This window comes from Budorcas taxicolor, chromosome 20 (assembly GCF_023091745.1).
Source record: "Budorcas taxicolor isolate Tak-1 chromosome 20, Takin1.1, whole genome shotgun sequence".
In the NCBI taxonomy this organism is placed as follows: Eukaryota; Metazoa; Chordata; class Mammalia; order Artiodactyla; family Bovidae; genus Budorcas; species Budorcas taxicolor.
The window spans coordinates 57,035,693-57,049,803 of record NC_068929.1 but is presented as its reverse complement, the minus strand read 5'-3'; the positions used below and the strand labels follow the sequence as shown (position 1 = coordinate 57,049,803).

Sequence of the window (14,111 nt, the reverse complement as noted above, 5' to 3'; positions counted from 1 at the left end):
ATACATCACAATTCAGTGAATGGAGCGATGAAGAATTGGTGAAGGATTAAGGATGTAGTTTCCTTTAGCTAAAGAAAGAGCTTGTTTCGAAGGACTTGTCAATTGTGCCAAATGCTACAAAGATTTGAGAAAATGGACATATGAGAATTTTACTTGGGCTTCTACCATATGAAGGACAAGAGTAATTTTGTGACATAACAAAGATAAAAATCTTTTTAGAGTGAGTTTTAAAGACACTGAGAGAAGGGAAATGGCAGACTGTGAATATAGACAATTCTTTCAAGGAGTTTCTCATTCAAGGGAATGAAATATTAGAGTTGTACCTGGAGGGAAACTAGATCAAGACAGGTTTTCAGGTTTTGGTTGCTGGAGTTGATTTTATTTTCAGATAGAAAATAAAGCCTGTTTTTGAGGATAGGGGAAATATGTACCAGATAAAGAAATATAAAAATAGAGGGAAGTGGAGAAATTGTTAATAGTGCCATGTCTCAGTGAGCAAGAAGGGAGAAGATTCAGAGCACACATAGAGAGGTGGCCGTAAGCATGACATGGAGAGTTTATTCACAGTAACCTGACAGGAGCCAGGTTTATGGAGACTATTGCCCCTAGTACTGGGTAGGTTGGTAGATCTGATAGAAGGAAAACGTGCAAACTCTTTTCTAATTGGTCTTATTTGATGTCATTCAAGAAGCAAGAATATCTGATGTATACAAAGAAATTGGAAGAAGTATTAAAAAATTGTGGCAAGAGGAAAACTGTAAATTCATATTTGTTGTTGTTCAGTCACGAAGTCATGTCTGACTCTTTGAGGCCCATGGACTACAGTATGCCAGGCTTTCCTGTCCTTCACCATCGCCCAGAGTTTGCTCAAACTCATGTTCATTGAGTCAGTGATGTTGTCTAACCATCTCATCCTCTGCTGCACCCTTTTCCTCTTGCCCTCAATCTTTCCCAGCATCAGGGTCTTTGCCAATGAGTCAGCCCTTCACATCAGGTGACCAAAGTACTGGAGCTTCAGCTTCAGCATCAGTTCTTCCAATGAACAGTCACAGTTGATTTCCTTTAGGATTGACTGTTTTGGTCTCCTTGCAATCCAAGGGACTCTCAAGTGTCTTCTTCAGCACCACAGTTTGAAAGCATGGATTCTTCGGAGCGCAACCTCCTTTATGGTCCAACTCTCACATCCCTACATGACTATTGGATAAACCACAGCTTTGACTATTGGGCTTTTGTCAGAAAAATACATATTTAGCAGGATATATATATAATCGCTTGAGTTATTTGAGTTTCTCTTGAATAAACTAATATGTTCTACTTATTTTAGAATTTGATACTGAGTTTGGGATAGTGTAAAGAGTAATGTCTCAGTGTATTGACATATTAAGTAAACAGTAACAAAAATAAAATGTATTAAATGTTATAATTGCTTGATGAGCCTCCTCCTTATATGTAGAATCCAAGAGATTTTAATGGAATTGACTGCAAGTGAAAATAAAAATGTCAATCTTGAAAATCTTGAGCCAACATGAACAATTCTATACCTTTTGTCATACTAAGCAGTTAAATTATGGGCACAGTTCATGTACTAAACATAGTTTTTAAAGAAAGTGAATGGCGACTAATTTATAAATAGGTTAAATAATGCAGCATCTTATTATCCAAAGTGACAATTTATTGCACTCTGAATGAGGCTGAGTGTGTACCAACTTAAGGTGGCATTCACCCTATTAACATAGTAAAAGTTAACATAGTACTAGTTGCTTGATACTATAATATAGCAACCTTAAATCAAAATATGATAAAAGGGAATGCAGAAAAAAATACAAAGAAATGGAGATAAGAGTCCTAATAAAGGTAAGTCTGAAGCTCAATTTATCTATGGAATATTCAGATAAATGAGTCAATAAATTTATTTTAAGTCTTAGAAAAAAATTGAACTACTTTTTGATGTTTTGAAGTAATCTATCATATGGCTATAGTTAGCTAATACACTGACCTTTGCATGTATAAATAAAAATTTCAGAAAAGTATTCTGTTGTATTACTTTTGATCATTGGTTAAAAGCGATGCCAATTTTTTTGTGTGTTATCCTCTCTGTAGGCTAAGGTATAAGGTCTCATTATGAACCTTTTTGTGCAAAAGGAACTTGCTAATATGAACACACTATGGAAGACAACTTTTATGTATCAAAGTAAGCACATTTACAATAACAAAAGAACGTAAAGTAACCAAAGGGACTTAAAGCCACCCACTCTTCAGTAACAAGGTTTTATGTTGTTAGCTGCAGCTGCTAACAAAAATTAACTTCACATTAAGAGGAAACAAGGAATGAGTTCATAAAATCTAAATTTAATTTCCAATGCCTGCAGTTAACAATTGGATTAAATCTGAAATTTGTGGATCCTAATCTTTGAATATGCTTTCATAAAAATTGAGGAGAAAAACAAGAAAGATTCAATGAATAAAAAAAAAGTATACATTGGTTTCTGGACTGCAGTTATGTAGATACTGTGAGAGAAACATGAAATAGGAAGCTGAGGCAAATTTTTCCTACCAATGCACGAAACATGCAGTTGCTTTTGTTGTTGCATAAACTGTGAACTCTGGAGACATCAGAAACTTTTGAACTCATTAGATAGATGAATAAATAAACATCTCCCTGAATTTTACTCCTTTGGAAATAACATCATCTTGCGAACAATTAATAAAAAAGAGTCCCATTTTGGTATATTGATCAGGTACAATGAATTCTCGCATTTAATGAACAGAACAAGCAGAAATAGAATATTTTAGGTAAACTGGAAAATGCACAGTGATCATTGCAATGTGTAGTGAATGATGTAGTTGTTGGGTAATTAAGGTGGGCTGAGAAATGAAGACAAATAATATTCATGAACTTAACAAAATTTTATTAACCCAGTTCTATGTGTCAGGGAATTTACTAAGAATTTGGGAATACTCTAATAAACAAAGATAAAATAGACCTGATTCTTAGATTTGAGATGTTCACAATGTAGTACAGGTCAAAAATATTACAATAAAATATAAGTGGTATATTTAAGACTATGAGAGTATAAGTGATGAACGTTATTCTAAGGTCTACATAGAGTATAGAAGATAAGGAGCTACAAAATATGCCTGAGAAGTTGAGAAAGATTTCAATGATATTGTGACTTTTGAAAGAGTTCTTGAAAGAAAATAATTGTTTGTAAAGCAGCAAACAATGAGAAGAAATCTTTAAGAGATGAAAGAATTACAAAACTATTGAAAGGACATGGCCTACTTGAGGGTCTGTGGCTAAAAGTGTGATATACATTTTTCAGAGGATTAAGCTGTGAGCAGACCAAATATTATAAACAAAAGCCACATAACAACAGCAAAATTCTGTAAAGAAATTATCTTCCAATAAAAAATAAATTAAAAAAAAATAAAATAAAGAAAGCCACAAGGGGGGAAAAATGCCACATATGCCCTACATGAAGTTTATTTCTCCATCAGGATGTGTGTATATATATGAGTGAGTGAGTGTGTGCCTATGTGTATGTCCATGAGAGTAGTTCTTGATAGAACCAAGATATAAATCAAATTCTTAAACACAACAATGCTTCTTGAATTTAATTTACATTAGAATCACATAGGTCAGTGGTTCTCAAACATTAGTATGCATGAAAATCATCTAGAAGGGCTGATAATACCGAAGACACTGGGCCGCAGTTTCTAATTCATGGAGGGCCCAGATATTTGGTCAAACATTATTCTGTGTGATTTTGTGAGGCTGTCTTTGTGTAAGATTAGCATTTAAATTGTGAAACTGAGTAAAGCAGATTTGTTCTCATTATGTGAGTGGGCTTTGTCCAATCAGTTGAAGACCTGAATAGAACCAAAGGCTGACCTTCCATCTAATAAGAGAGAATTATCTTGCCTGATGACTTTTGAGGCATTGGTTCTGGTTCTGGCAACAAAGTTTGATGTAGGACAGGGGATCTGAGGGTTTTAGACTTGCCAGCCTCAATAACTGCATGAGCCGACATTAACCAATCCTCATAATAAATATCCTTCTTGGTTCTTATGGAGAAGGAAATGGCAATCCACTCCAGTAGGCTTTCCTGGGAAATCCCATGGACAGAGAAGCCTGGCGGACTATAGTCCAAGAGGTCACAAGGGTCAGACATGACTTAGCGACTCAACAAGAACATGAAAACCCCAGAGTTTCCAAATATTAACTTTTATATTCAGCATCTTCATAGAATTTCTTAACATACTTGGTTGCCTTATGGCCATCAGAATTCTTTCACGCTCACCTGTCTTTAGTTTGCTTCCTGATATTTGTGGCTTGCATCAACAATTCCCAACTTAGTGTGACATTAGAACACTATTTCAGTGGGTTAATTCTATTTTATTAAAATTTAATGAGGGTAAATGGCATACTTATTTAATACATTATTGGGCTTCCCTTGTGGCTCAGCTGGTAAAGAATCTTCCTGCAGTGCAGGAGACCTGGGTTCGATCCCTGGGTTGGGAAGATCCCCTGGAGAAGGGAAAGGCTACCCACTCTAGTATTCTGGCCTGGAGAACTCCATGGAGTGCATAGTCCATGGGGTCACAAAGAGTCGGATACAACTGAGTGACTTTCACTTTGGTTCTGAATCCTATTTGTTCTGTTTTTCTGTGCTGTGCATAGTCCTCAGTCGTGTCTGACTCTGAGACCCCATGAACTATAGCCTGCCAGACTCCTCTGTCCATGGGGATTCTCCAGGCAAGAATAATGGAGTGGGTTGCCATACTCTCCTCCAGGGGATTTTCTCAGGCCAGGGATAGAACCCAGGTCTCTTGCATTGGAGGCAGATTCTTTACCATCTGAGCCACTATTTTGAGAGCAGAATGCAGGCTAACCTTTACTCATCCTTCACCTCAAGACTCAATCCAAGCATTGTACTCTCTATGAAATCTTCACTGGTCCTCACGAAGAGATTAAGCCACCACGTTTTCATGCTTCTCTAGTCCCTAAAAAAACTTATCCTCACAGTGATTATCCATAATGCAATTATTCAGCTACGCTGTCTTTTGCATTAGGCTCTTAAATTCCTCAAAGACAAAATAATCCCTCTATATGATTAGCCCCTAAAATACTACACTCCCTAGCAGGTATCATTTATTACTGCATTCTGCATTCTGAGTGAGTCAGTTAATGTATTCCTTAGAACACAGATGATAAAGTACAGCATTCCAAAGTACTAGAATGGCAGCCAAGGAAGTAGAACATTCCAAGAGGAAAGAGGATGATTAACATAGTCAGATATCACCAAGAAGTCAGGGAGATAAGAAATGAAGACTATTCGTTGAACTTAGCTATCATGAACTGATGAACACAGTGGCATTTCTGAAAAGCAGTTAGAATAAAAATATACATCATCCTGAACTGAGGCATTAACAAGGAAATGGAGGGAGATGAGAGCTAGTCATTTGAAAAAACATGTTAAGGACTACTTATTGAGTGCCTACTAGTGCCTTTATTTTACTGAGGAGTCATATAAAAGGAAAAGTAAGCCATGACATCCAAATTAGAAAGAATATTTATTATCCTATAAAAAAATTATCCCAAATTTTACAGATATTTTAGGGTCATGGGAAGCAGAATTCTAAAGATTCCAGCTTACGATTCCTGTCCCTCGATTATTCAACTAGACGTTAATTTGGGTCCTGTTGTGAAGGAATTCTGCAGATGTAACTGAAGTCTCAAGGAAGGTGACCTTAATGGACAAAGATTATTGGAGTGGGCCTGACTCAATCATGTGAAAAACCACTGAAAGCAGAGACTTTCTCCAGATGGTAGCAGAAGAGACAATGAAAGAGATTCAAACATAAGAAGGACTTGACGCACAATTGCATGCTTGGAGAAGAAATTCAGGCCGCTTATAAGATCCAGCTAAGATCCAGGGCGGGGGAAGAAAATAGCCCTCCCACCTACATCCTTGATGAAGTGGATTCTGCCAATGAGGGAAATGAGCATGAAATCAGATTCTTCCCTGGAGCCTTTAGATAAGAGACCACCAGCCCAGCTGACACACAACTTCAGTCTTTCCAGATTTAAAGCAAAGGACTAAGTTGAACCCTCCTGGACTTCTGACCTACAGAAGTCATGTGACTATTTGTTACACATCAACAGAAAAGTAATAGAAGTTACCAAATAGTTCTATTATGGATTACATTGTTAGCTGTAACAGAAATGTTCTGCAGGAATTTATCAAGAAAGTCCTCTTCCCTGAGAACTCTGATATGTGATAATGAGACACCACTTTCTATTCCCCTGACCAAAGACATATATATTGAACTTATTTGATTCCTAGTGTATTCTTTATGTCACAGAATGAATTTTCAAAATAATAAGATAAATCTCAACCAGTTAAAATACCTGACAAGTACTTGGGTTCAATGAACATCAGCTGACATAGAATGAACACAGATCTAGGAACAAAAATATTCAGATTTGTATAAGTCTCTCTCCTTTTTTTTTTATAAAGCAAGAATAATATCTGTTTTTTCTATTTCACAGGGATTTTTCTTAGAATGACATGGCTGTAAAGCACAATATACCAGTGAAAATAGCTGCTACTTAAGTTTAGCTTCCCTGGTGGCTCAGAGGTTAAAGCCCCTGCCTGCAATGCGGGAGAGCCGGGTTTGATCCCTGGGTTGGGAATATCCCCTGGAGAAGGGAATGGCAACCCACTCCAGTACTCTTGCCTGGAGAATCCCATGGACGGAGGAGCCTGGTGGGCTACAGTCCACGGGGTCGCAAAGAGTCGGACACGACTGAGCGACTTCGCTTTCACTTTCACTATGTTTAGCTACAACAGTAAACTGTTACTGAAGCTGAAGCTCCAATACTTTTGGCCACCTCTTTGAGGTCAAGTGCCAACTCATTGGAAAAGACCCTGATGCTGGGAAAGATTAAGGACACAAGGAGTTGGGGTGACAGGATGAAATGATTAGATCGCACCACCGACTCAGTGGAGATGAATTTGAGCTAACTCTGGGAGATAGTGAAGGGCAGGATTAAATGGTTGGATGGCATCACTGACTTAATGGACATGAGTTTGGGAAAGCTCTGGGAGATGGTGAGGGACAGGGAGGTCTGGCATGTTGCAGTCCATGGGCTCACAAAGAGTTGGACACAACTTAGGAACTGAACAACAACAAATAAAAGACAATCATAGACCAGACCCAAGGTTCCTGCCTTTCTTGCATGACTGGGCAAATGAATAATCACTGTGACCTAAAAACCACAGGATGAAGGAAGGCAGATCAAACACCATGTAGTTAACAATTGCATTGCACCTGAGCCCCACCTGCATGCTCAATAGATGCCCAGCTGTGGCACCCTCAACCTCCACATGGTCTTCTAGCATAAGGCCTGTTCGCCTCAAGAAAGCAGCAAGATTTTTGGAGTTGCTGCTTTTTTTTCTTTTCCACAAAGGTGCTTTGCTCCTGTTCTCTCTTAAATCAGGTGCATCGCTTCATCTGCCCAGAGGAAGAACATTTCTCTTACTGCCACAAGCCCCTAGGTAGTGGGTAGACTATTTAAAAGCATTAACTTCTAATTATAATTCCATAGAGCAACAGTCTCCCCAAAATTGTTACATTAAGATTTTTAAAAATTTGATTTCTGCTCTTGAAAGACAATGTCAAGAGAATGAGGAGATATGACAAAGTTTGGGAGAAAATATTTGCAAAAGACACATCTGATAAATTAGCTATCCAAAAAAAAAAAATGCCAAGAATTCTTAAAATTAAATGTTAAGAAAACAAACAACATGATTAAAAAATGGGCCAGAGATCTTAATAAATACTTCACCAAAGAAAACACACACATGGCATAACCTTATGAAAAGATGCCCCACATATATATCATCAGAAAAAAATGCAAGTTAAAACAATATTCCAATATGTATCTATTGGAGTGGTGCTAATCCAGGGAATAATGACACCACCAAATGCTAGTTAGAATGTGGAACAATGGGAACTCTTATTCATTCATACCTGGTGGGTATTCAAAATGGCACAAGCACTTCAAAAGACAGTATTCATTTCTTATAAAATTAAACATATTCTTACCATTTGATCCAGGAATTGCAGAGTTTGGTATTTACCCAAAGGAGCTGAAAACATCTGTCCACCCAAAAACCTACACATGTATATTTATAGCAGCATTATTTTATCATTGCTAAAACTTGGAGACAACCAAGATGTTTTCCAGTAGATGAATGGGTAAACAAACTGGTGCAGGCTGACAATTTCATATTACTGAGTGCAAAAAGAAATGCATTATCAAAACTGGAACAGACATGGAAGATTTGAACAGACTTCAATCTATATTACTAAGTGAAAGAAGCCAACCTAAAAGTCCACATACCATATGATTCCAACTATATAATGTTCTAGAAAAGGCAAAACTATGGAGTCAATAAAAAGATAGGTGGTTACCAGGGGTAGAGATGGAGAGAGATGAACGGATGGAGCACAGAACATTTTAATGCAGTCAAAATACTCTATATGATATTATGTTAGTGGGTATATGCCATTATGCATTTGTCCAAAACCATAGAATAATAAGAGTTAACCCTACAACAAACTATAGACATTGGTTGATTATGATGTGTCAGTGTAGGCTCATCAGTTGTAACAAATGCATCACTCTGGTGGGGGATATAGATAGTGGAGAAAGCTAAGCATGTATATAGGTGCGGAAGATACATAGGAAATCGTTGTTCATTTCTTTGAATTTTGCTAAACCTAAAATGCACTAAAAAAGTACAGCCTTTTAAAAAGTTCTGTTGAAAAAGTATCCAAAATGAAATATACCAGAAAATATGTTTATGACATAGCTCCTGTTAATGCTTACAAACAATTGTATGTGGAAGAGCTCCCAACTCTATTTAATAGGCACTTAGGCCAAGCCATCAGTAAGTGAATGTGCACTTTTCTAAACACAGTCTCCCAGTATAGCTATAAAATCTTAACTAGCGCCCATTCTTTCTACATACCTGTTTATGATTAGGATTAAATTGTATTTTAGTAATGCTCATTGAGGTGTCTCTAAGGCTTCTTTATTACCAACTGTAAAATTTATGATATTATGATTTACTGTACTGTTTTACTTAGTAGATGTGTATTAACTCATTTCCCATATGAAATCTACCAATTAGTAATAAAAAAAAAGAAAGTAAGTACACACCTAAGATGCTACTTTAGTAAAAATTAACATTCCCTTTGGTTTCCTTTGGTAATGATTGCAAATAATATACTTTTCATGATACCCTTGAACTCATGTATATTTACAAAATAGCTTTGTCTTGATGCAAATATTGCATGGGTTGAGATGAGATTTAAGTGAATGAAAGTAAAGTTTCTGATCAAAATACCTCTGGAGTTGAATTTGATGTTATAAAATAAGTCTTTACTGTTTCTGACAAGCAAGTATTCTCTCCAGGGATTTTCCCTTTCCATCTTCTATACATGGAGCCTGATTGCAAGAATGACTATGCAATACTTTTGGAAACTTTTCAATATCTCCATTGCATATGCTTCAATTTATCAATCCACTTATTCCTTTATTTTAAAACTAATTTTAAATGAGGCTTTATCATATGGCAGTTATTTTATTGTTCCTGGTAAGTAAGCACATGCAATTCTAGAACTATTCTGGCCATTTTGAAAATGAAAATTAACCAGAATGATAACAAATGAATCCGTTCATGTATTATTTATAATACTCATTTAAAAGTAATTAGTAAATCCTTATTTTCAAAGAGAAATATTATATTGAAAAAATGATCTAAATGGAAACCACTTGAGTTGATTTTACAGGTGAACACATGAAAAATTCAGATAGAATAGAAAAGGTTGGAGCAGCTTTATTGTTTTGTGATTCAAGACATTATAAAAGTGCATAAACCACAATGAGCTATCACCTCACATCTAATAGAATGATCATGATCAGAAAAGTATGGAACATTAAATATTGGTAACAATATAGAATAACTAGGACACTCATATAGTGCTGCTGTGAATGTAAAATTTAGTCACTTTGGAAAACAGTCTGGCAATTCATCAAAGATTTAAACACAGATTCTGTATGACTCTGCAATCCCACTCTTAGCAGAATAACTCAAGAGAAATGAAAAGTCATTCACACAAAAACATCCATATCAATGCTTATGACAACATTCTTCAAATTAGGCGAAAAGTGGAAATAACCCAAATGTCTATCAAGTGGTGAATGGATACATAAAATACAGTATATTCAAATAAAGGAAAGCTTTTTAGCAGTAAGGAAGAATGAAACACAGATACATGCTACAATGTAAATGAAATTTGAAAATAATGCACTAAGTGAAGTAAGCCAGGAACAAAGAACTACATGTTATGTGATTGTTTTATATAAGATGCCAATTAAAGGAAAAACTATTGCTGTAGAGTGAATTTTTTTTTTCTCCACCAAATTCAGAGTGAAACACTCATGAAGGAGATTAGATCCCTTATAAAAGAGATCGTAGAGAGATCCCTTGTTCTTGCACCATGTGAGTATACCACTGGGAGACAGAAACTGTGTTCTCACCAGACACCAAATCTGTTGGCCTCTTGATCTTGGACTTCCAGCATCCAGAACTGTGAGGAATAAATGTTTGCTGTTTAAGAACTAGGTTTATGACCTACTGTTACAGCAGCCTATACAGAAAAGACATCTATAAAAACAGATACTTAGAGTGGTGGCTCCTTGGATTGAGGCATGGGCAAGAGGGATTAGAACATGATGACTAAGGGATGCAGGATTTCTTTCTGAAGTAGTCAATACATTCTAAAATCCATTTTGACAACTGATGGATAACTGAATATACTAATAGTCATTAGACATGGAGATCAGCCCTGGGATTTCTTTGGAAGGAATGATGCTAAAGCTGAAACTCCAGTACTTTGGCCACCTCATGTGAAGAGCTGACTCGTTGGAAAAGACTCTGATGCTGGGAGGGATTGAGGGCAGGAGGAGAAGGGGACGACAGAGGATGAGATGGCTGGATGGCATCACTGACTCGATGGACATGAGTCTGAGTGAATTCCTGGAGTTGGTGATGGACAGGGAGACCTGGCGTGCTGTGATTCATGGGGTCGCAAAGAGTCGGACACGACTGAGTGACTGAACTGAACTGATACACTATAAAAAGGTAAATCATACAGTATGCAAAGTATTTCTAAATGAAGCTTGAATATTTTGTAAAAATTTCTTATATCTTCTGAGGGCAGAAGAAAGAGTATAATTTCATTTTATATAAGAGAGTTCCAGAAAAATATCTACTTCTGCTTTATTGACTATGCCAAAGCCTTTGACTGTGTGGATCACAATACACTGTGGAAAATTCTGAAAGAGATGGGAATACCAGACCACCTGACCTGCCTCTTGAGAAATCTGTATGCAGATCAGGAAGCAACAGTTAGAACTGGACATGAAAAAACAAACTGGTTCCAAATAAGAAAATCAGTATGTCAAGGCTGTTTATTGTCACTGTGCTTATTTAACTTATATACAGAGTACATTATAAGAAACACTGTGCTGTATGAAGCACAAGCTGGAATCAAGATTGCCAGGAGAAATATCAATAACCTCAGATATGCAGATGACACCACATTTATGGCAGAAAACAAAGAACTAAAGAGCCTCTTGAAAGTGAAAGAGGAGAGTGCAAAAGTTGGCTTAAAACTCAAAATTCAGAAAACTAAGATCATGGCACCTGGTCCCATCACTTCATGGCAAATAGATGGGGAAACAGTGGCAGACTTTATTTTTTGGGGCTCCAAAATCAGTGCAGATGGGGACTGAAGCCATGAAATTAAAAGATGCTTACTCCTTGGAAGGAAAGTTATGACTAACCTAGACAGCATATTAAAAAGCAGAGACGTTACTTTGCCAACAAAGGTCCATCTAGTCAAGGCTATGGTTTTTCCAGTAGTCATGTATAGATGTGAGAGTTGAACTATAAAGAAAGCTGACCACTGAAGAATTTATGCTTTTGAACTGTGGTGTTGGAGAAGACTCTTGAGATTTCCTCGGACTGCAAGGAGATCCAACTAGTCCATCCTATAAGGACATCAATCCTAAGTGTTGATTGGGAGGACTGATGCTGAAGCTGAAACTCCAATACTTTGGCCACCTGGTGAGAAGAGCTGACTCATTTGAAAAGACCCTGATGCTGGGAAAGATTGAAGGCAGGAGGAGAAGTGGACAACAGAGGATGAGATGGTTGCATGGCATCACTGACTCAATGGACATGAGTTTGTGAAAATTCTGGGAGCTGGTGATGGACAGGGAGGCCTGGCATGCTGCAGTCCATGGGGTTGCAAAGAGTCAGTCATAGCTGAGTGACTGAACTGAACTGTATACCATTTTCCAATATAAAGTATTCCTAAATTTTAATGTTTATAATTCTCTTATGAATATATTGAAATCTTTTAAAAGGCATTGTAAGTTGGGCTTCCTAGGTGTCTCTAGTAGTGAAGAAACCACCTGCTGATGCAGGATATGTAACAGATGCAGGTTTGATCTGTGTGTCGGGAAGATCCCCAGAGAAGGAAATGATAACCCTCTCCAGTATTCCTGCCTGGGAAATCCCATGGAGAGGCACCTGGCAGGCTATAGTTCATGGGGTCACAAAGAGTCAGACACAACTGAGTGCACACACATACATATGATATATGCAATACTGGGTTTCCCTGGTGGCTCATATGGTAAAGAATCTGCCTGAAATACAGGAGACTCTCTCTACAATTCAGGAGATGCAGTTGCAATCCCTGGGTCAGGAAGGTCCCCTGGAGAAGGGGATCCCCTTCTCCAGTATTCTTGCTTGGAAAATTCCTTGGACCAAGGAGTCTGGGGAGCTATAGTCCATGGGGTCACAAAAAGTCAGACATGATGGATCAATTAATGCTTTCAGTTTCATTTTTCATGTATAATAGTAAACTTGGGGCAGTTTATACCTTTGAATTCTTTCTCAACATGCAAATACATACTTCAATTTCTTGATAGCAGATCCATTTTCCTAGAGCTTTATTCTAATTTCATTTCAAAACATTTATGCATATCTTTGAACTTTGAGATAATTGTTGATAGTTATACTTTTTTAATAATGTGGTTATTTAGCACAATGCAGTGTTCTGGATGAAGATCAAACAACGGCCTTCCTCAGTTGTATGGTGGTGTACATTTGTTAAAAATGACTTAGACCTGCCTGTTGAAATATCAAGAGCTATTCCTTTACTGTAAAATTTCTAAGAGTCAATTGAAGCTTGAAGAAAGGTGTTGTATTGACAAAATCAGTCAAGTAAAATGTTAAATTTTCTTTTCTTCTCTTTATTTTCCTAACTGCTTCACTGTATATGAAGCATTCTTCTTCTACTTAAGTAAGGCATAAGCACATGACAAAGCAAGTCTCACAATTAAGAAGAGAATTAGATATTTTGATTAAGTGATGCAGACTAAGTACTCTGTGATATCAATTTTCTACCATTATGCAGAGATTATAGTAAAGGAAAAGATATAAGATTTACTAATCGCATCTGACAATGAGTAACTGTGTCTAATACATTCTGTGCACTCTGTCAGGTGCATTAAAAAAATAAAAATCATGAAAGCTCTGCTCTGGAGAAAATCTCAGCATAAATCTTCATGTTTAAGTGACATCTTTTCTATGGTACATAAAATAAAGAAGTTTACCATTTTCTGAAGCAGCAACTGTGATGTTGTACCATGGAGTTTCTTCTCTATCAAGAACCTTGGTAGTCTTAATGGTTCCAGTGTTGGCATCAATGTTAAAAAATCTATCATCTTCAGCATTGTAGTCAATGAAGTATCTGAAGGAAAAACAAAAAAACAAAACAAGGATGAATCTTCTTTTACCTGGTGCTATGATAAAACTGAACCAAGGAAGGTATTAAATCTATTATACTCAAATATTGAAATGTGCACTTTTACTTTCTGTATTTGGCCCTCCATTTTGCCCATCCATTTTATATTTGCATAGACTGATATTAAGTATTTTCCTGTCTGTCCTTACTTAATATTC

The 14,111-nt window shown here is 36.9% G+C and overlaps 1 protein-coding gene across 1 annotated transcript in view; it reads right to left on the bottom strand.

Annotated features, from left to right (window-relative positions):
• CDH18 (cadherin 18) overlaps positions 1–14,111 on the bottom strand; it is a 417,078-nt gene that overhangs the window by 74,657 nt on the left and 328,310 nt on the right. Inside the window, exon 7 of the mRNA XM_052659026.1 lies at positions 13,763–13,899. Coding sequence (XP_052514986.1) covers positions 13,763–13,899 — 137 coding nt within the window. The remainder of the gene's footprint in view (positions 1–13,762; positions 13,900–14,111) is intronic.